Source organism: Dermacentor andersoni, chromosome 11 (assembly GCF_023375885.2).
Source record: "Dermacentor andersoni chromosome 11, qqDerAnde1_hic_scaffold, whole genome shotgun sequence".
In the NCBI taxonomy this organism is placed as follows: domain Eukaryota; kingdom Metazoa; phylum Arthropoda; class Arachnida; order Ixodida; family Ixodidae; genus Dermacentor; species Dermacentor andersoni.
The window spans coordinates 65,808,092-65,831,349 of NC_092824.1; the positions used below are offsets into that span (position 1 = coordinate 65,808,092).

Sequence of the window (23,258 nt, forward strand, 5' to 3'; positions counted from 1 at the left end):
TAAATTATTCGCTGAGGCAGCCATTACTTTTCTTCAGGAAGCCAACATACTTAAATAAGTACCATAATTATGCTAATTACATTTCTAAATAATTACTTTACGGCACATATTTCAATTTAAGAATTTTAACTAGTGAGTTTGCAAGGCATATCGACCTAGAACGAATTCTGAGAATGGCACTGGTTTCTTCTGGCTCTTTGGCTCGTGTCTATGCATACTCGTGTCTATGCACACTGGCCAACAGTCACTCACACTCGCTCTTACGTCCACTCAAGATCACCATCACTGACTTTCATTCGAATTCACGTTAACCGGCTCTCATTTCCCTTTATACTTGCATTCACTCATGCATTCAGTCGTCCTTTGTCACTCGCTTATGTGCTCCAGTGTCCATGTCATGCCTGTAAAACGAGTGGGGAGTGAAAGTGTACTCATGAGTGACTATGCCAACCTATGGTTGAAAATAATCTGGCGCCCATCACCACAGGTGTTTCTCATACATCGCCCGTATGTTGTTTTGGGATGTCAAACCCCCAAATTTAGCTTGATTTTATTTTGATGTGGGGCGCAAGAAATGACTCTAAGTGTTTTAAAAAAGCCTTAAGGTTTAATGTCACTCATTTGGTGCCACTTCGGGCAAACTGGACAACATTAGCCATAGTTTCAGTCTCTGTTTGATGTGCTTTACACAAGTCGCTTGCCCATTAAATGTCACCACTTGATTCCATTCTTTGCCCAAAGTAATAGTTTTTCATTTATGGTGGCAGGTTATGTTTCTCAGCCATATGAAGGGTCATTAAGTGCCAATATGAAATGCAGTTCAAATGTTTTTCTTCTATAAAAAAATATTCAGCTCATAAGATGTTCAAAAAATTTTGATTGGCTGAGGCTCTTTAAACAAACGTACAGAAGCCTCACTATAGGTTCCAGTGACACGCATAGTCATATGCACACTGGCCAGTGGCCATAAGAGCTGCTTCTTGTGGTGTGTTTGGGGAAAAAAAAGAATAAAAAAAGAGTTGCTGAGAAAAAAAAAAGTATCAAGTGACGAACGCAGTACATAGCTTTTGTGTTCCTGCAGCATCTCGAGCACAGACCAGCTCCTGGTACACCTGCACTCTTTCAACCAGAACCCCGTGTACTACTCGGTGCCTGAAAGTTTCCGCAATGGTGTCCCTGTGTTTGTGATGCCTCCCAACTCTTCAGGCCATCCGGTCCTCTCCTCCAAGTGAGTGCCGAGTCATCTTACCTGTTCACCTGCTATTCTTTGTTCCCCCATGTAAGGTTCAAGACATTTCGTAAAAGTTTCGGTACACATATGGTTGTTTGAATCCTTGTGCCGTGTCCAAACTCTGCCTTGCCAGCTGCGACCTTCACCCCATTCTCGCAGGTGTACATGAGATGCTTGCCGGCTACTGTGGGGCACATTCTTGGTAACAAAGGAAGAGATGATGCAACTGTTCAAACAAAAGGCATTTATGGCTCTTGTGTGCAAAATGCTAGCTTGCCTAAATGTAAAAAGTGCCTCAGAGATACTGTGCTGAGAAATGGATCGTGTTCAACCAAACATGTAGAGAAGTTTCCAAAGCATGATCGAAGGGGCATCGTTTGCTGGTGCCATCCCACAAGCTGAAGTGTGTCCAAGTGATCATTTCTGCGCCTTCGTGGCCAAGTTAAAATTTGCCCTAAGTTTGTTCTGTGACGCTGGCAGACGATCATATAATTAGTCCATTCGTATGCGCTAAGGTCTTCGGAAGCCAAATAGAATGAACCATATGCATCAAATTATTCGCACATCAGTGCTACCTATGTTGTCGGGCAACAAAAATGTTGAAGTGCTTGCTCCACTTCCCTTCGTAGGGGCCGGAAATATGACGAGGTTCTACTGCACATGAATGCTGTTTAATACCTGGTGTATCTGGTGGCAAGGTGGAGTTCTTTTACTTTAATACAGGCAGTAGCAGGCTTGTACGTGTCACAAAAACTAACGGATTACAGTTACTTCATACAATTCAAAATACAATTCATTACAGTGGCCAATTACTGCCGCGTAACAACCACTGTTCCGCAAAAGTAATTCAGCAATTGATAAGAGGAAATGGTTACCTTTACGTTACTTTGTTCCCAAATTTTGTTGACCCTGCACAAGTACAGCAAATAAAATAAGCTGGCCTGGCTCTTTCAGTGTGTCCTCTGCAGCTTTTTGCATGTTGTTTATCTTCAATAACAGTGACTTTTCACATTTTTCTTTGGCCATCTTCTCATGTTCCATTGTGAGGGAATCAGCTGCGACATCGAAAGCTCGCTCAATGTGCGTGCCTGGAAAGATGAGCAGTATTGCAGCTTACAAACACTGAACAGGGAAATTAACAGTTCGGAAACTACAAGATGACAATGGAAAAAGGGAAGTCTGACCTCACTGAACATGAGTGTTCTGACATCCGGCATGTCGTGAATGCAGCGTCAACCATATAAGCCATGTGACCTGCCTTTACGATAAGGAAGCAAGTACTGACTGTAGGGTTTGCCTGTCCCAACATGCGCATCTGTGAGGCTGCTGCATCTTACAGTTGTGGGTGTTCTGCAGTGGTTCCCACCAAACTCAAGTGCTCAAAGCTGCGTCGCGTGTTACAGCTTGTCTCATCAATAAAGTGACTGGTTACATGCAATTGGTTGCTTAAAAAAAGTAATAGAATGACAATGAGTGTTACTGAGCAAAAATGTAATATATCAATTACAGAATTTGAAAAATTGTTTACAAGACTACATGTAATTGATTGCAAGTAATTAATCACATGTAATTCATTGTATACAATTCTGGATAATATTGGCGATTAGCCTTTTTGGAGATAAAATGGACACATTAACTGTTTGCCCAATATGTCAGCCCTTCACTTGGCGCGGTACAATTTCTTGTGGCCAACATGCATGCAGCGTGAAATTCACTGGACATGTTTACATGGTTTCTAAAAGGATGCCTGAGGAGCCCTTTAAAGAGAGTTAGATAATCTCATTAATTCTGGACACTTCACTAGTATCCTGCACTGCTCCCACACTTCTTAGGGTGTATCCTCGTGATAGCATTTTACTTTGTATGCATTTGTTTATTTCAAATACTGTGGGTCAACTTGGCCTGTGCAGGAGGTGCAGTGTAGACTTTCTATACAGCTACTATCACAGATGTCATAGTAACAACACAGCACCACCCTGCTGTCGCATTTGAATGTTCTTCAGTGAAGCATTCAGATAGGCTGCCTGACTTATTGGTTGTTTTGGAGTGAACTAATTAATTTATGCCAATTTAGTTGCAACAGCTTTTGCAGAAATGGTTGCAAATTGGTCACCTTACCTTTCGCATTTCTTTCAAATATGGGATGCATAGCAGTGATGTGACTGGTTGTTTCTTTTGGCTTGCAGTGTGAAGAACAACAGCGCGTACGCACCTTTTGTGTCCTTCTGGAAGCCAGTGTGCATGTTGGACATCAGCATCTGGTGGGTTCCTTGATCGAGATCTCTTCACCTCTTAGCGATTTATTTGAAACCAGCTGTGATGACTGGTTTTCAGCGTTAATTCGAGAACTTGCTTTCTTTTCTTTGTGACCAGTTAGATCAGTGTTAGTTTTATGTCACTACTAAAGCCTCGAAATTAATGGGACACTAAAGAGAAAAATAGCCTGAGCTGCATTAGTCAATTAAATTAAGTTAACCTTCTACAATACCAAACTAGACTCTCATACGGTGATGAAGAAAGTTGATTGGGGTAAAAGGTGAAAGCAGCTCAAATGGTGGAGCATTGCATGGGTCATGCAGAGGCTTAGGGTTTGACTTCCACTGGTATTTAACAAGGAGAGGTGGGCTAGTTGGTGGTCGATATTGGAATGCATCACGTAACTGCATGTCCGTTCGTTGCATCATGTAACCACATCTCATCATGTCCGTTGTCGTGTGCGTGGTTACATGATGCATTCTGATTTCCACTGGTAGCAGGTTGTTTTTTCTTCCACCTTCATTTAATTTTTTTCTCGTAAATACACATTTCAGTATAAAAAAAGAACAGTTCCCCTATGCCTTTCTTACCTTCATTGTCGGTCTGCTTCATACGGTCATTACTGAACAACAAATTAACCCCCTCAATTTCTGTCATCATGTACAAATGCAAAAAACATGCCACTCTTTGGTTCTTGTTCCTTCTTTTAGCTTCTGAAAACACTTGACACCGTGTCTATGAAATCGCAGTAAGTTTTTTTAAATGATGAGCAGTGCCTGTGATCTATTCACAGCAGCACCCATCACTGATTGGTGCTGCCTGTCAGAAAATTTTGGCGGTTGCCTCTGTGCAGGCAGCGATGGATGCACATGCACCGGGTGGGCATGCTCTTGGAGCATGACCTGCCGCTGCCCAAGCACCTGCAGCAGCCAAACAGCAGCGGCCGCTACGACTCTGTCCAGTGCCGTCAGGCCCTGCACCGCCTGCTGGCCCTGCTCCGGGATCGTTCCAGCTTCGTGCTGGCCGACGGTCATTCTTACGTCACCTTCCTCGGGTGAGGGCGGTCTCCTTCAAACGCCACTCGAGAGGAAGCTTTTGCTCGAGGCCAATTCCATTTTCAATTTCTCCGTTGAAATACCACTCGTAAAACACAGAAGTGCTTTTATGAGACAACCACCGGACCAATTTCAGTGAAGTTTTGCTGCATTTGAGCGATCAAGTGAAATTCTGGTGCTGCTAGGAAGCAGAATTTTGATTTAGGACCTCATACTTTTCACATATATTGCCAAAAATTGGTAAGCTGAAAAAAAGAAATGGCGTGATGTTTACAAATCTAATTGTGCACGAAAAACAGATATCGCAGTTCTGTAAGCTGCATCTGTTAGAGCATCTCAAGCAGACAAATGCGATATAGTCGAAGAACGTTGTAAGGAAGTCGCGTTGAACACAAAAATAGCTTCATAATATCCGATATTCATAATAAGCTTACGTACAAATATTGGTGAAAAAAAACAAAACAAGAAAAACTCTATAAAGTGTATGCGAAAGAAACAGAAATAGGATGGAACAACAATAAATTAGTACATACATGCGCTCTGCAAGCACTCAGCTATGCGACCGGTATTATCGCATTGTATTGGCATGTTGGTTTGCCAACTGCGGTCCAATGAAGCCTATCCACTGGCCAAAGCGTGCACGCCACAGACAGACTTATCAGACACAGAGGGAACCACACGTGGATTTGTATCCCTCTATTATGGCTGTCAATCTAGCCCATGCATCTGGTCTCATGCTTGATTGCCGGTAAGACCTATAAATGTGAACATACTGGTACAAGCTTCCTGCGACAGCATGTGACCAGCTGCTCTTCTGGCTGCATGGCTTAGGCCACTAGGCCTAACCAGTGCTGCTTTGCCGTGAGTCTGCAACTGAAGTTGCAGTTCCGTGTCAGTCGACATGGCAGCAACTTTTGTTCATGGCTGGCCTGTTTGCGGCATTGCATGCACAGTTCATGCTCTACACCCCATGTGGTATCCGAAATTCCAGTTTTTGTTGCTATGCATCAGTGCTAGGGGTAGGTGGCAGGGCTGCAGGAATCGTGCAGGTTCAAAAAATAAAGTGTGAAATATCTATATATTCTAGAATACATATATTGAGGCAGGTACAAACAAAAATTTGCTTTGCTATAACCGACACCATGTCGAATATTGAATCTTTGGTTACCTCATAGCAGGAGAATGCTCCAGTGAATTAGAGCATAACCAACATAATTTTTTATTTACTTGTTTACATCCTATAATTCATTATATCGATGTTTATTATATCAAGGTATGACTGTATTTGCCCTTCACTAAATCTCTTTCTTAAATTTTCTTTTTGCCAGCAGACACTGTATCCCTCGTGATTTGTTAAGACTTCAGAACTTTGTATCTCTTCATTTATGTAATACGTGGCATCCGTGCAGTCAAACATGTCGAGCTTATTGAAGTGCTAAATGTCGTGTCATTTGCAGGGAAGGTGAAAAGCCGCCAGTGTCGTTCTATGTGACTCGGGTGACCTACAAGGCGCCCTGTGTGGTGATCCGATTTGCCTTCCTGGGTGGCACACCCGGCGAGCAGCGCAATGTTGTGAGTTCACGATTCTGTCAGATGAGGTCTGTGTCGTCATGGTGGTTGCAGGTGGTCGGGCACACGTAATTGCACACCCGACAAGCTTCTAGAAGTAGCTGTGAAATGTGTGGCGTCAAGTAAAGGGTCTCCCAGAAATCATATATAATCACCGCACATACGTGAGAGATTTGAAAATGGATACCACCAGAGAAAAATGAAGCCAAAAGGCACCGCAATGTGTGGGAATGAGTGTCTACGACCTGTGCGGAACACAATGCAGATAGCATGCATGTATAACAGCGCGGCAAGCTGTCATCACCTCTTGTATCACAACACCTCTTAAGGCGAAAAGGTGCATCAAAACATTAGAAGATAATGCTAGAAAGTATGAAGACCTAAGGTTGCTGTAGCCAATTGGCTGAGCAAGGCAAAAGTCCTCAAGCGCTTCTGTTGCAATGTGTCAGGTCCCCACAAAGGTGGTGGTGAGCACCCATTGACTCCTTTTTGTCATCTGCTAGCCAGAGAGCTGCCATACTCCACCAGATGCCAGACTCCACCAGATCAAAATCGTACTGGCTGTTTCTGGCAGCCAGCCCGTGTGCAGCCAGAACAGTCCAGTTCGATAAAAATTAATGCGCAGCACGGTGTGCGGAAAAATTGAAAGAAAATAACGAAGGCATTCTTGATCAATTGTAATAGCCATTGTGATGACAATATTTTTTTTACCTGCTTCTTACGACAGTAACAATTATTTGTCATTATTTGTGATTATTGCACTTGGTAAATGTTCACTTGAGGTAAGCATTCAGTAAAAATGAAAAAAAAAGTGAGTAGGTTTAAATGAAGAATGTTGTTATGTCCTGCTTGTCACTTTTGTTTCTTTTGCTTGCTTTTCATACTTGCTGCATCTTGAGCTGGCAACCACCACGTGTCCTGGAAAGGCTGTGTGCAGGGCAAAGCTGACCGTGCGTCTTCGACAAACCGAACAGTAGATAATTCAATTTGTGCGTTGGACTGCTTAAAAAGTTATTGTTTGGTTCTCGCTCGCATATTAAAGCGAAAGGTCATCAGGATGAGCAAGAGCTGGCTCTCAAGACTGCCTTTGACTTTTCATGTCTGTTCTGGCTGCCTTTGTAGATTGTGAAGGACCTGACTCAGCAGATCCTGAGCCTGGAGTTGAGCAAGCGTGTTGCCAAGGATGCACACTCAGATGGCGGCCTCTGCATCCGGCCTCCTGTGCCACGAACCTACCGCAAGGCCAGCTGCTGCATCCTCTTCCGCAAGCCCCTTGAAAGGATCCTAATCAGGTAGATTGTGCGCTCCCTCCCAGTGGACTCGAGTTCAGGGAAATCGCCATTCCTTGTGTAGTTAGCATTGTTTAGGGGAGAGGCAGACAGCATTGATGAAGCTCCCCTAGGCTTCTGGACAAGCTTTGATGTGAAGAAAAATTTCCAGTCACTTATTACAGAATGCTACAAACAAAGCCAAGTGTCAGACATTATAGTGGATAAAAAGATATTTCTGAAAGAAAACGCGGCCTCTAGCAGCAGCCTTCGCACGCGCTGGGAAGCTGCACTGCTCAGCCCTGCCCTCGAGGATCAACTATGGGCCGTCCAGCGGGCCGAGGATGCCGCCAGGACCCACAAACTCCTGGCCGTCACCTAGGCGGGACCTTTGGCCCTCCCCACCAGCTCACAGGGCACACAATAAAGTTCTTTCCTCCTCCTTGTGCTTTCTAGGCACACAAGTGAAGTCGCCCATAGTTGTAGGCCATACACGAGCATGCAATTCTAACTAGCTGCTATGAGCTAAGCACACATATTTAATTAGCAGCGCTGTACATAAGCCCTTGTTTGTATGTACACGTCAAAAACATACTAATATTTAAATGCGATTGCAATGAATCCTCGACCGAGTTTCTACAGAATCTAATGTACAGTAGAACCCCTCTAACACATTTTCCACAGGACTGTGAAAAAGAAATGTAACACCTGGGAAGCATATTGTGCGAACAAGGGCCATATTCTGTATCGGTTCACTTTGGAACCGGTTCACGAACACCATTGGTCGGCGCTTCATTGTCATCATACCTGGTGGGCATGACAACAAATTTTGTTGTTGTCACACAGGTTGTCAACCATCTGAAAAGGAACCCATCATCTGCTACGAGAGGAACTGCGGAGAAGTGGTTTCCTCAAGGGTCGCGTGCAGTGGCGAGCATGATCTTGAGGGTTGCTAGAGCAACCATGGCCATCTGCTAGTCTCGTGCTGGCCGGCGCGACGATAGGGATACCAATAGTGGCTTCTTTGGTTGTGTTGCTGGCGAGCGTTGGCCAAAGACAACGACGTGATGAGAGGCAACGGTGCGACGCGTACGACATGAGCGAAGGCGAGTTCCGAAGGCATTTTAGGTGCCCCAAAAACAAAATGCGATGGATTTGCGACAAGCTAGAATATTGTGGACCACAAGATTTAGTATCATTTACACTACACTGTAAGTGCTTTGCGGCGTACTTTTTTTTTTGCTACGGTTGTTTTCAGCAGTGCATCCGGAATGTAGAAGCTATTGGGTTGTCGCAACCGTCAGTCAGTCGCATCATTACCGCCGTCGTTAGGGTTATTACGGTTGAGGGAAAAGAAAAAGGGGTGTGAGATTTCTGTCCACACTGCAGGAGAAAGCCGCAGTCGGGAACGCTTCCTTGACCGCAGCAAGATTCTCGAAGTTGTGGGGTGTGTGAACGGAACTCTCATTGTAATCGTCCGCCCTAAGAAGCTCAGCCGCGGCTAAATGAAATCGTTTTAGAGCTGTGGCCTAAACACAGAGAACCGCTTTGATTGCTTAACGTATGGCGCACCACCTAGTGACAAGAAAATAAATAAAGCAATGCAGATAAAATTAAACCACTAGCTGTCTGCGCCGGAAGCTCAGAAATTGCAAAGCTGCACGGCCAGCATGGTGATGCCGGCATCGCCAGTGGGCTCCCGCGCACTAGCACTCTCTCAATCCACGATGGCACAGAGTTCGAATTATTGGTGGTGAATTAGCGGGACGCATTGCGTATTGCTTTCAATACATTACTGGATGGATCGTGGTGGCTACTTCAAGTTATCCGAAATTTCGAATTAACCCTTTCAGGGTCGATTTTTTTAGCCATATGCTACCGCCCAGGGTCGATTTTTTTGAAATGCAGATTCCAATTCTTATGAGGGACCTATTTCGAAAAAAATTTACCTACATTTTTCTAGGGTGACCGTAATGTGAGAAATAAATATTTTGTGTTGGTATATATGTACTCTTTATTCGTGAATAACAGCAGTAAAAGAGGCAGTAAACTTAGAATAAAAAAATTGATGCATTGTTATAGTTCAAGGCTTAGAATATGCGCACACGAGAATATTTCACAAGTCTCAAATGTTCCTGCTCTTACACTAATATTTGCTTCCATAGCCTAATTGAACTGTGAAGTGAGCGCACCCAAGAAAACCATGTGATTGTGTGCCCGTCAAAAAGCGAAACGTGTGACAAACTTCTGGTAATCTTCATCTTATAGCCAACCAGAGGCAATTAGATATTGCGAGTCTCCCCCCAAAAAAGGAAAGGAAACGCACGCACGCTGGCATCCTTCCTATGCTCACCTCTGTGAGCACTAAATGAGCAAGAAACAGGCGGCCGACCTTTGAGCGATTAGTAATGAGATAGCCATCAGTTTTGTGAGCGCAAGAAGCCAATGTATGAGTGGTGGTATATGAACTCGCTGGAGCAAACTAGCTCTAAAACAAACCATGCCATGAAAACTGAGATAGGGAGGCGTGAGAAAAAAATTCCCTGTATTCCCACATAGTCACAGCGCATGCCAGGAAAGAAACAAATTAGGAAATTGTCACGCTTTTTAAACGTACAGACAGCGTCATAAATATATGGCATCGACCATTTTGGACTTGCTTGCGGCGCCGTATATTTACGTCATTGACCCTGAAAGGGTTAACGAGTTGGGAATTAACGAGCTTTTACTGTGGTATTCGGCAGAGCATGAGTTTATTATTCCAACAGTTTATTATTCTCAGATTGTCACTTTCGGGGATACGTTATCTATCGCAAGATTTTGCATGAATAGCGCTAGAACACATCGGCATCTACGAGCAAAAGCTTTCTTGTCACAGGGCTCGTTGGCCCGTCTGGTGCTACCAAGTTTGTCATGCACATGATTGCCTGTGACCTGGTCAGGCCGTATTTCGGCCATTGTCATGCCGTTGCTACAAATAGACAAAACTACAGTCAATGCATGTACCAAAACTTTATCCTCTAACAACATAACCGAAGTAAACTGAGTTGCAATAGCTGAATGATCACGGATTTCTTGCAACATTCATTGTCTGGCACTTCCCTCACGTAATCACTGCCCTTGTCTGGGCCGACATTGAGGTTGGAGCTGGTGTCACCTGGAACTGCATGAAGAATTCAGCTGGGATCATGTCACTATTAACATGCTGGACATGCAGAACTCGCATGACAGACAGCAAATGCAGCTTTTCAACACTTAGCAGTTTGGCGAGGCTTGGCTTAGCCTGTCCTGCAGTTTGAGTGGGTTCGGTGGCTACTGGATTGACTAGGTTTCGCTAGTTCCTGTTTCGAGGAGGAAGTGGCGACATGGCCGACAGTGTAATAAAACCAAAATATAGCTATTTGTTCTCATTTTTGTGACCAGGTTGGCATGTGGTCGTGCAGAAGGAATCCCAATATGAAAAGGCGTGCTGTAAGGTATCTGAAATTTAGGAAATTTCTGCCAATACAACACCTGCCAAGACCATGGCGTGTCAAAAGCGCACATCGGTCGTGCTAGGAAATGCACAGATAAAGGGTGTCTATCACGGCTAGTTCACGATTTTGTTTAAGATTTTTTTCGTTCTATGCGGTAGAATTGATATTTCTTCATAATTATGCAACAAAGTTGAAAGTATTGCGCGGAAACGTTGTGGAAATGACGATGTATGTAAAAGAATTCTAATACATAGGTGTCTATTAGCCTTTTGCCAGGGCTGGGCTTCAGCGACGTTATACCAGGGAAAACATATGAATAAGGAACAAATCTGCGGGGTTCTACTGTATTGGCTGACTGATTAAACTGTAGTGACTTGTCGCAGGTCTACCATTTAATGCATGCCAGGACCTGCCACGGTATCCCAGTGGCTGTGGTGTTGTGCTGCTCAGCTCGAGGTCACAGGTTCGATCCCGGCTGCGGCGGCTGCATTTCAGTGGCAGTGAAATGAAAATATTTTTATGTACTTAGATTTAGGTGTGCATTAAGGAACCCCACGTAATAAAGATTAATGTGGGGTCCCTCACTATGACCTCATAATCGTATTGTGGTTTTATCGATTATAGCCCCAGTATTTAAAATGCTTGCCATGATCATTTTTTGTCGTGTAGGGGCATTGCCTCGGCTCACCATGTGAGTGATGTCATGCTGCATTGCAGATCTTCTGCGTGCTTTTTTGGAAAGCAGTGAAGCAGGTCCGCCAATTATTTCAGCTTCAGTGCGGGTGCAGAAATGCCTGGTAGGTTCGGATAAGCGCTGGAAATGCACAAATGTGTGGCGGTGGCCTCGGCAAAGAGTACAGCCACTCCAGAAGAACTTCACTTTGGCCTAGTTGGTATTTACTGCATATCAAATTGACCACAAATAAAGACGGGGACAGAGGGAGAGAACACATAAACAGCACGGGCGGTTTAGTACAGCCACTGGCAGGCACACCTCTATGTCGCCGCCAATGTAACCGGTGATGTTTTTACCTGTCCCTGTGGTGTTCTGTCGTACTTGTGATTACATAAACGGAGACGGCACTATTCAGGTGTGAAAGTCAAGCACACATTCAACAGAGGACTTGACCAAGATACACAATTTGCTGAAATGGCCGTCGCCCTTTCTCTGATTTCTACAAAGGCACGAGAAGATTCCGAAGGACATTCTTAGCCCCATTGTGGCGCTTATGGACGTGACACTGGCGCACCCGCTCCTGCACACCACCCCGCATCTGCACCGGCATTCTAGCAGCGGCAGCAGTGGCTCAGCAGCACGCAAGGGAAATGGCATCACTACTGTGGTGGACCCGACGGGCCAGCTGAGCCGGTACCTTCACCACCGGCGGTGGATCTGGACTGTGCAGCGGCTCCCCAGCGTGCCCCTTCCCCTGCACGCCATCACCCGTATCCTCAAAACGCTGGCCAAGTGAGTGAGGGGCAATTGATTAAAGAAACTGAGCCATTTGGGTATAACTGCGCAATCTAATTAACAGAGTGGTAAAGACAAGTATGAGAACAAAAAGCACTTTACAAGCACTGATCTTAATTCGTGCTCTATACTGAAAACGTGTTCAAATAATTTACCTGCAAATGCAAACTTCTCTGGGAAGCTTCTAAGAAAATATCAAAATGTGGCAACTCAGTTGAAATCATTCAATTGAATGATACAGAAAGTTAGTTGAAGTAATTCACCACGCAGATAAAATTTCAAGGGATGACATTAGAAATTGCCTTTGGAACCAAAGGGTAATACAATAGGTGGCACTATGTTCACATAAAGTGTGTACCTGCATATAACTGTTTCCCTACACGAATGTACAATGAAGGTTTCCTGCTTTAGGATGCCAGCTTCAAATAGGTATGTTTAGACTTAACACTGGCATAAAAGAAGTATGAAGATAACAAACAAACTATGCATTTAAGCAAACTCTCAAGATAGATTGCCTAAATCATTTTAAGTATGTTCTTTCTTTGCGAAAAAGCTGGCAATCTAAAAGGCCATGTGTTGGAGGTCCCTCCCCGGTCTTTGACTATGGGACCTCCTAAAGTTACTTTTTTTGTACAAAATTTAAATCGCATTAATAAACCGAAACTGAAAACTGAAATAATAGTCCAGTGTTTCTGTAATGCAAATCTTTGTTTATTTGCGGGCGGTCTAGAGAAAATGTACTTCGCTTTGTGCTGCCTCGAAAAACAAACTACTGCCTCATTTCAATGTTTGCAGCTGATAAGTATATTTTTCTTGCTTTGTGTTCTCTGTGCAGGATGCGCCTTGAAGAAGGCTTTCATTTTGCCCACTCAAGCTCAGGCATTTTGAACATGGCCCTAGAGATTGAAATGAAGGTGAGCCTTTACCATCATTCTTATTTTCCATGCTTTGCTGCCTTTTGTGACTTGCATGGTGATGTGACTTGCTGCCTTGTGTGAAGCTAGTGTGATGGAAATGGATTTAAACAATAGTTCTAGAACTGTACTGAAAACCTGGTCAAGTAATTTTACCTCCAAGTCCAAGCTTCTTTGCAAAGCTTTTTAGAAAACACTAAAATATCTACTTTGCATCCTTTCTCGGAAGTAAGGAATCTGGGACCTTTGCTGTAGACTTTTAGTATGCACCCACCAAAGGGCTGATGTGCTTCTTGAAGACAACTGTGCTAGATGAGCACTTGTGGCAACCTATTATCATGTGTACAACTTGCCCTCTGCACATAACCCACACCCCCACTTGCAGCGCGGCATAAAAAAGAAAAGTGTATCCTCACCTATTGCCTGCACATTTAACTGTGTAAAGCTGCACCCAAGCTACTACACAAGAGCAACACGACACATTTGCAAGCACACACACACACACACACACACAAAATTCATATTCTGTGGGGATGCGTGACTCTCACGCCTCCCCTGAGATCTAGTTTTCCCGCATAGCTCGTCTCCTGCAGGGAGGCTTCGCCCGCCGCATGGCCTAGCGCCCGCGGCGGTCGGAGTGGTTGAAGCGCAGTGCGAGAGATGGCACTAGTGTTGCGCTTCGGCGGGGTTACTTAGGCGCGGGAAAGAAAGGCTCTTGGCTCTTGAGCGGCGGACTGGCGAACGCGCCGGACATACCGCGCGCGCGCGCCAGTCTATGCTTCTGCGAGACCGTCTCGCGTGGCCGCTTTGGAACGTGCCACCGTTCACGTGACCGTACACGCGAACGACCAGGCGTTGGGATCCAGCATGGGGGCGAACATATTCGCTTGCTCGGTGAGTCGGACTTCTAGATTTGTCGCGCGCCCATCGGCATGTTTTCTGGATAGCAACTCGGCTAGCTGGCATTGATCTATGAAAGGTGCAATAAATGCCCTTGTGACTGTTTGCACTACTGTGTTGTCGTTCCTTTGTCCCAAGAGTACGGGAGGAGAATCCCACATCTCCCACAATTCATACACAATCACCTGTTTGGAGCTTTCTGTCCACATTCAAATTCCAAAAGACAGACCAACTTAGTACACAGACCACCTTAGTACACAGGCATGCAGACCCGAACGCCACTTCAACAGCTGTCAATCAGGCCATTATAGGCCTAACCGGCGTTGCTTTGTTGAGCGTCGGTGGCTGAAGTTGCGGTTTGGTGCCGAATCAACTCGGATCTATTTGGAGCAGCCGCATGATACTCCGAAAGCTGACTTCCTCACCAATGAAAGCGAGTGTACAACATAGCACCCAGGTTGTTCACGGCCGCCGTATTTGTGACGCACCGTATGACAGCCTCTTGTTCCCAGTGCCCTATGTAGGCACACATCAGTCTTTTTTTTTTACCTTCAGGCAATCCCTCACAAGACTAGCTGTACACTTTACGGCGTGTGCAAAGGTGTCATGTGACTAATACGCTGACCACCCGGCTGCAGACATCAGCCCCACCACCACTTTACCACTTTAGTTGTCGCATTTTTGGTGAAGGTCATTTGTTCAAGAATACGGTGTATATAGAGTAAACATTCATCCGCACACTGAGTCTCCATCTCTCGACCTTGTCTTTCTTTCTCCTTTACCCAAGATGTTACTGATGCTACTCTAACGCAGATTTGTGTGATTACTAGTTAGGCTTGCTTAGAGCACACATTAAAAGGCGTGCTCTAAATTAATAAAAAGCAATCTTGTAGGTAACAAATTACATGTAATTGATAAATTAATTTCCTAACTCTGTGACTGTAATTCAATTGCTCTTTCTGGTAGCCAATTACATGATGTCAATTAATTCATTAACGAGACAAACTGTAACTGGCGATGCAGCTTTGCGCTCTTGCATTTGGTGGGAGATGCAGTAGAATGTCCACCTGCATGCCCCAGAGCAGCCTCTCAAATGCACATGTTTAGACAGGTAAACCCCTGTGCTCGGTATTTGTTTACTCATCTTAAATCCACACCGGACCATTGCAGACGAACTGAACCGGCGCTTCTGTGTCTCGATAGCCAGGGCCACATCGAACATTGATCGCAGGAAATTGCCTGCGGACAATTGTTTCAGCTTTCCATTGGTCCTACCAAGCGTGCCTTCTCTGAATCTTGGAGACAAGGAAGCACTGTGCTTCTTAGAGGGCCCGGACATGAGCATTGGGCTATTCAGGGAGCACAATCTTGTGCACAAGGTGTTTGCATTTTACAACACCAGCCTGCTCTTCAGCACACATATTGAAAGAGTTTTCGGTGTTGCTGCAGATGGTGTTAGAAAAAAATGAGGGGATATGATCGAAGAAAATTATGCAAAGCAATTGTAACTGAAAGTAATATTAGAAGAGCTGTAGAGGATGCACTGAAAGAGCTAGGCCAGATTATCCTATTTACTGTGCTTGTGGTAAAAATTGTGAGGAGAGTAATGCAAAAGGAATTGATTGCATTTTAGTAATTGCTGAATTACTCTTGCAGGTCAGTAATTGTTCCCTGTAATCAATTACATTTTTGAACGAAATCACTGTAAGCGTAATCAGTAATTTTTTTTTTTTTCTGTAACGTGTCGGTAACAAGCTGCTAACATGTTTCAGAAATGTTCCAAATTGTTAGTGTGATGCTGGTAATAGCTCTTGCAGTTATGAAATCTACCATTCCATGTAAGCCTACCTGCCGACTCCCCTAAATTCTTCGTAAAGTTTACGAATTCCGACTTGTTTTGTGGTTTCATAATTTTTTTGTTATTTATTTGATTCATTGAATACACACAATACACAATACTGTTTGGACCCATAACCTTGGTGGCTAGTTTGGGGTCCAATAACAAAATGTACATAAGAAGAACAGCATACTTATTGTACAAGACAACTTAAGCACACATTATTTTAAAGCATTTTTACAGAGAAAATGTAGGATAAACAAAAGACTATGTTATGGCAACAGGGGATACAAATAGAAAGACCCCGTCAGCATTCATGAAACAAGTTTGTTTAGGCACTGTACAAAGTTTTGGCTAGTCTTTACACTGTGTGGGAGTGCGTTCCATAATATAGCACCATTGAACTTCACCAGTCTCTGTCCATATACATTGTGACGTGGTGGTAAGTTAATACAGTTGTTAGTAGCTGTCCTCGTGTTTCGTGCCGGAAAATTAAATATTGTGATGGGTAGCAGATTATTAAAACGTATTACTGTGTTAACTGCCTGAGCAACATTTACTTTATATGCCTCACTGAACGGCAGAACACGAAGCAATTGTAACAGAGGTAAATATTGCATCAATATTTACGCAAAATTACTTCTTTTTTTTCCAAAAAAGTTTTGCATCTTCAGTCTCGAGCTTTACATCTGAAGTCTTTTGTAGGTAAAAGGATGCAAGAGGGGTGGATGCTTGCTTCAAGCTAGCTTATACAGACAAGTTCCTGAATCAGGCAGAATTGGCAACGGCAAATTTGCTGGTAAAGTCACTGTGATTTAAAAACATTGTGCTTGTCAGTCATTGCTGCTGCTTATGTGCTGCATCTAAAGGTAAATCATCATTAATAAAGTGCATACGTATCTCTAAAGGAATGTGTGGATCTTTCAAAAAAACAATAATGTGTGCTACACCCCTAATCGTCCCCTTTCTTGGGGTCATATCTGCCAGATTTTAACAAATTCTAATGTTCACAAGTTGGCAGGTAGGTGTTATGGTTCATCGGCTTGTGTGTCTTATTCTCTTATTTACTTTTCATTGGTCTTGACACCTTTATGGCTCACCAACCATAATATCCATTGCTTATGATTCATGGTGCTTCTCATTTTCAATTAATATACAGTGAAGAACAAAAGGGGGAGCTGCATTTTTATTGCCATATATATTTTCTTCTCTCTCAGAATACGGTGACAACTGACTCTTCAGAAGCGTCTTTGCTTCCATGCGTGGTGCAGTACATGCTGTTTCCTCCTCACTCGAACACTACTATCCGGGAGAGGTGAGTGCACTTACTGTCAACTTTGCATATACCCTTCAGGTAAGGCTGAAAAGAAGGGCAGAAAATGCTGTAAGCAGTAATAAAACATCACTTGTCTCGCGGTGCCGGTTAATGGCTTCGTTTTCATCTGAGCTCATCCTGTATTTGCATGAGCATTACGTGACCCAGCTTTAGTGCTGCTGTTGTCGTCGTCATTGTCGTCGTGTCGTGGTTGTGCCTCGATTTCGTCACCTCGTCATCATTGTCAAGACATCATTGCCAAGACATTGTTGTCGTCGCTGTTACTATGTTGTGTCGTTGCCATACAGTGCCATCACCACTGTTATTCCTCAACTATTGTTGCTGTCATTGTGTTGCCATAGTGCCATTGTCATTGTGCCTTCATCATAATCATGCCATTCTCATTACATTGCCATACATGCTGCCGTTTTCATCGTGCCTTCATCGTGCCATCATGATTGTCATTGTGCTGCCATACTGCCCCTGTCGTCGTGCCTTCACCATTATCGTGACACCCTAATTTTCACTGTCGCCAAGCTGTCATTGTGCCTCTGCCATATTGCTGGTGTCATGCCATCATGACGGTGAGGCTTGTTTCTGAAGTGGATTCTCCCCACTGTGCACAGCCTCTCGGATGACGAGGACAATGAGATGGAGACGGCCGAGGCAGACGGTGAGCTGCAGCTGGTCAGCGAGTGCTGGGTGGAACCACAGTGCGGCGTCGTGGTGAACTGCCCTTTCTCCAGCTCCTACCTGGACGGCAAGCAGTACACCGAGATCCCAAAAGCTGTGAGTGACCCTCGGGCTTCTGTTCCTGGCATTCTCATGGGCAGGGTGCATGAAAGTCATGCGTGTCCTTTCTTGACTTGGCAAAGTGTGTTGTTGGACGAGCTGGTACATACTCAGGTGTTAGAAACGAGTACAGCAACAACAAAAGATTTGTCAGGCTTTACCAGTTTTTCTGGTTAAATGATTGGCTGTGACGGCTGCAGGCTCTTGCAGTAGACGCTTCTCTCAAGATCTTTTTTGCGATGCATACACCATCGCTTTCGCCTGCTACATTATTGGCTGTTGTGGTCTCCGAAATATATGCGAGGACACCACCACCCTCGTGGTCTGTGTGGTGCCTAGAACCCCTTGCACATACAAGCAAACTCGTTCATAACTAACTCAATATTTCTGAGAAAAGTGGTCTTTGTTTCAGTAGTTGGTTATATGTGGACTTGCCCTTCAAATCACGCAAAAATTAGCGACACTGTAGCTGGAGTCAGCACTTGGTGATTCGGCACTACTTTGGTCCATAAACAGGATTTTTAGTGCCTTCATTTTTATTTTGTTCCTGGAATTTTTCCACATTTAACTGCAAGTTTACATTAAAAACGTCATCTAAAGGGCAAAATGCAGTGTTGTAGCCTCTTCAAAACGGTGCCCGGTTGGTTCCGATCACCTGCCATTTCGAAACTACAATGGCAACCGCCAGCATTTTTCCCTCCAGAGCTTGTGGTATATTATACTCGCAGCAGGACATCATTGGATTCTGCATACTATAGCAAAGCATTCTAGTTTACTGGAAGCGGAAACTACTGTGGTATGCCGACATTTTGCTAAGATCTTTCCACTACGGCTGCAGCATTGACCACGCATGCTGAGAGCTGTGAAGTGAAATTTTTTTGTAACCGCCATTAGGAACTGTTATCAGCAACAGCACAAACGAAGCGCTGACAAACTTTACCTGCCGACTCTTTGCAACTTTACGTGGTGGCAGCACGTTGTGCGTCCAGTTTGGTCATGCTTCCATGCTTCAAAACTTCGCGTGCACCCTCCTTTTACAGCGACTGGGTTTTAACTGTTCATTGTAACAGCACGGTGCTTTTGAAAATGTTCTTTATATCTGGATGCCGTTTCAATAGGCCAAATTGGAAAACCTTAAATGTCGTGAAATGGGGTCATTAGAAGCGATAGATCATTATATGTGGGATCGTTAGACGTGGTTTCAACTGTATTACCAAGTGGCAGGGCTGCCCCGGAAAGCCGGTTGTCCCAGGTTTGAGTCCCAGACCAGGACGAATTTTTCTTCAACTGCGAGGCTATTCTTTCGAGGAACCCGTATGGGTTTCCTTTGTTGCAATTGCTACGAACGGGTGGATGTCTGCTTTTCCATTTATTAATCACTTCTCTCCACCTTGTGGGTTTCCACAGAACAATTACGTCAAACTCTTGCCTTTGCTTCGAGTTGTTGACAAATTCGACTTCGCCCTGCCACCTGCTAGCCGCCTGGTTAGCTCAGATGGTAGAGCGGCTGCCCCGGAAAGTTGGTGGTCTTGAGTTCGAGTCCCGGACCAGGATGAATTTTTCTTCAACTGTGAGGCTTTTCTTTCAAGGAACTCGTATGGGTTTCCTTTGTTGCAATTGCTACGAATGGGTGGACGTCTCATTTTCCATTTATTGATTGTATTACCAAGTGCAAGTGCTACATGGCAGCCCATTGATAACCATGTCCTGCTCCCATGTGCAGATTTCACAGGGACGTGAGTTCTGTTTATGCTGGTGGACAGTTAACTGTGAGCAAGCACCCATTTTGCTACACTCAGTGCAGTTTTCCGGCATCCATTTAAACCAAGGGTTCTCAATCTTGCTGGCCTTAAGGGAACCCCAAGGCCGGCACTTATCCTGGTCAGAACACATACTCAGGCTTGCTGCTGATACCTCCAAGACTCTCATCTTCATCAAACGATCCCTCACTCCTTCTCCCCCTTTCATCCGTCGGCTAGCCGACGAAACTTTTTCCGCACCAGACTTGAGTATGCATCCTCCACATGGAGTCCCCATCAAGCTTATTTAATCGACGCGTTAGAAGTAATTCAGAGCCGAGCCTCACGTTTGATTACATCTAAATATGACGGAAATATTAGTATTACCAATATCAAATCATCCCTACGTCTTCCATCTTTAGCAGTGCGCCGCAGGATCACTCGTCTTTCTCTTATCCACAATATATACTATAATTTTCCGGATATTCAGGGTGTTCTCCTGCTGCCTCCTAATTGTACTTCCCGCCGTATTTTCAGTTCTTGTAGTTTACAACGATTCCACGGATCTACCAAATCCTTTAATCAATCTTTCCTACCATGCACTATTGAAGATTGGAACAAACTTCCCAAGTCTATAGTCAATGAGAGAAATCCCTCAAAGTTCAAAGGTAGCCTTACAACCCTTTTTATTACCTAAATGTGTTCTTGCGCTTTTTGTCTTTCCCTCAGGAAGGAAGAGACAACTTTATTGAATCACCAGTCAATGAACGCCATGAGAGAAATCTCTCCCCCGTCGCCCCTTAACACTATATTTTCTGTATGTGGTTCTTGGTATATATAGTTGGTCTTTAATTCGCTCTTTATTTCTTGTTCACTCTTATCTTTTATGTCATAACACGCCCTGTTTTCATGCAAACGAACAGTCGATGCACAAAATTTTATTTCATTTTTTGCAAACAAACATTAACAGTCACTCGCAGTGTCGATTTGTCTTGTATATACTCATCAAAACTCTAAGCCTAAATGCCCGCGTCGCCCGGCAAGCTGCAGTGCCCCTGGAGCGGATCAAAATGCTTGTTGTGCGTTTTTGTGTTGAAACAAGCGCAGTGCAGTAGTAAGTCAGCCTGTTGAAACTGCGTTGTGCCTGAGCCACAAATAACAGGTAAACATGCCCTCCCGTGTCAGTTACAATGTGTCGTATAAATGCGGCCAGTATCGTCGTCCCTCAGCAACAAGAGTCGGCCATGCAGACAAGCGGCTCTCAGCTTGCAGAACTTCTGAGCTGGTTCCCATTCACGTGTTACAAACTCTGTCGGCGAGCACGAATTAAACGGTGCTTGGCACGGCCAGCGTGGCCTGCAAATCGTGCAATGATGAGTCTTCTGGGCCGATGCTGGATGGGTCTCCCGCTTCTCGCAGACTACAGTAGAACCTCGTTAAACCGTACCCGCTTAAACAGTAGTTCCGTTTAAAAAGTAGTGAAGTCAAATCCCCGACTCAGCGGCCATTGAACATAATGTGTTTTGTGACCGCATAAACTGCACCAGCTTACTGCGTACGTATTGGTTAACACGTAGTGTTTCCACTTTTCATCGCGCAAACACGGCGGTGCGTCGTCTTCATCGGGCGGCCCCGCAGAACAACGAGCCTCGGAGATCACAACGGGCTCCAAGTGCCTTGTGTGTTTGTAAGTGAAGTCACACCAACATCAACATCATTTCGGCGCCGTGCCAGAGTGTGTTGTGTCGTCGTGCAAGAAGTGCGAGCAAGGACTCGCGTTATTGCCGAAGCTCGGATAAAAAAAAGACACCGGGGCTCAGCACAGAAGGAAAATTAGACATTGTTCGTGCTATCGAACGTGACACGAAGTCGGCACTGGCACGCGACACGGGTCTACTGTTGACTACGGTGTGTGGCATTTGGAATGCGAAGAAGTTGCTCGGCAGAGTTGGTGTGACTGTGAAGAGATGTCGGCTACGAGGTTCGACGTTTTGCCATTGTTGCCTCTGTTGTTGCCGAAGCGTCGCCTAGCGACAGTGATGAGGACTACACGGGAAGCGACAGCATGGGTGATTCAGGCCCGGCAGTGGCAGGAGTTGCGCGTTACGTCAGCCTCATGAATGCAATTGTTGCGATGAGAACAGCATCCCGCAATGAAAAAGGCGCCCGCGACTTCCGCAACGCTACCGCGCCTCTGCACAGAGAATATGCAACGCCAACGAGGAATCTGCCATGCGAGTGTTTGCCGAGAGGAGGGCGCTGGCCAAAAAGCTGGCTCGCAGCTTCAGTAAGTTTGAGGCCGCGGTCGTCACTGTTAGGCTGCCGTGGCATCAAACGAAAATAACACTTTTGTTGCGCAAAGTGAATAAATACTGCATGTCCTTTTCCTCTTTTCATCGCACTCTGAGTTCTGTTTTTGACAGGTAAGTGCGCAATCTCATGCTATTTCGGTTAAGCAGTACTACCGTTTAGTACGTACTTTTTCCGAGCTCCGGCCAACTATGGTTTAACGAGGTTTCACTGTACCAATGTGTGACTGTGGCATGTGATGACTTTACTAAATTGCAATGCGAAATTTCTTTTCTAAATTGATAAATTGTGTAAGTGAATGGGGAAACATGCAGATGGGGTTAGATTCGTTCTGACCTCTCGTGAAACCCTAAGTTGCCATTAGCAGAATCCCTGTGTACCGTGAAACCCAGTTTGAGACCCCTGGTAGAGCATGTGCTCTGGCAACTTCTTTTATTTTGGCCTTTGGTTTTTTTTTTTTTTTGAGCAGCGGGTTTGCAACAGTCACTGAAATTGAGACGTCATAATTGTGGCAAGTGTATCAGTGACCTGCCAGTTTTGTTTGGGAAAAGTGAGTTCAGTATGACTGAAGTTATGGCCTTGATTTTATGCAGCCTTGATTGTTTGATGGGACCGATTCAGATTGAGGCAGTATACAAAGACGCATATAAGCGTACTCATTAGTGTCACACTTTCATATTTCGGTTGAAACTGCAGATTTTTTCTAAATCATGTAGTAATGCACTTTAACACTTTCAGGGTCAATGACTTAAATATATGGCGCCGCGAACAAGTGCAAAATGGTTGATGCCGTATATTTACGGTGCCGTCTGTATGTTTAAAAAGCGCACCAATTTCCTAACTTTTTCTTTTCTGTCATGTGCTGCCACTATGTGGGAATAAAGGGAATTTTTTTCGTGCTCCTCCCTCTCTCGGTTTTCGTTGCATGGTTTGTTTTAGAGGTAGTTTGCTCCCGTGCATCTATATACTACCGCTCGCGCATTGGTGCGCGTTTGGGCAGGCGGCAGTTTGGGTCTTGTTCCACGAGCGGTTTCGGCTTCTTGTGCTTGCAAAACTGATGGCTATCTCATTACTAATCGCTCAAAGGGCGACCAATCTCACTGGGGTGCGTATAGGAAGGATGCC

At 44.7% G+C, this 23,258-nt stretch overlaps 1 protein-coding gene across 2 annotated transcripts in view; it reads left to right on the top strand.

The window, feature by feature from the left end:
* The window catches only part of LOC126518382 (KICSTOR complex protein SZT2-like), a 256,520-nt gene that overhangs the window by 34,265 nt on the left and 198,997 nt on the right, over window positions 1–23,258 (top strand). For both annotated transcript variants that reach the window (XM_050168245.3, XM_055064554.2), the window contains 9 exons: window positions 1,082–1,228; window positions 3,418–3,492; window positions 4,341–4,541; window positions 6,000–6,114; window positions 7,234–7,403; window positions 12,039–12,323; window positions 13,162–13,240; window positions 17,195–17,292; window positions 17,919–18,081. In XM_050168245.3, coding sequence (XP_050024202.2) covers window positions 1,082–1,228; window positions 3,418–3,492; window positions 4,341–4,541; window positions 6,000–6,114; window positions 7,234–7,403; window positions 12,039–12,323; window positions 13,162–13,240; window positions 17,195–17,292; window positions 17,919–18,081 — 1,333 coding nt within the window. The remainder of the gene's footprint in view (window positions 1–1,081; window positions 1,229–3,417; window positions 3,493–4,340; window positions 4,542–5,999; window positions 6,115–7,233; window positions 7,404–12,038; window positions 12,324–13,161; window positions 13,241–17,194; window positions 17,293–17,918; window positions 18,082–23,258) is intronic.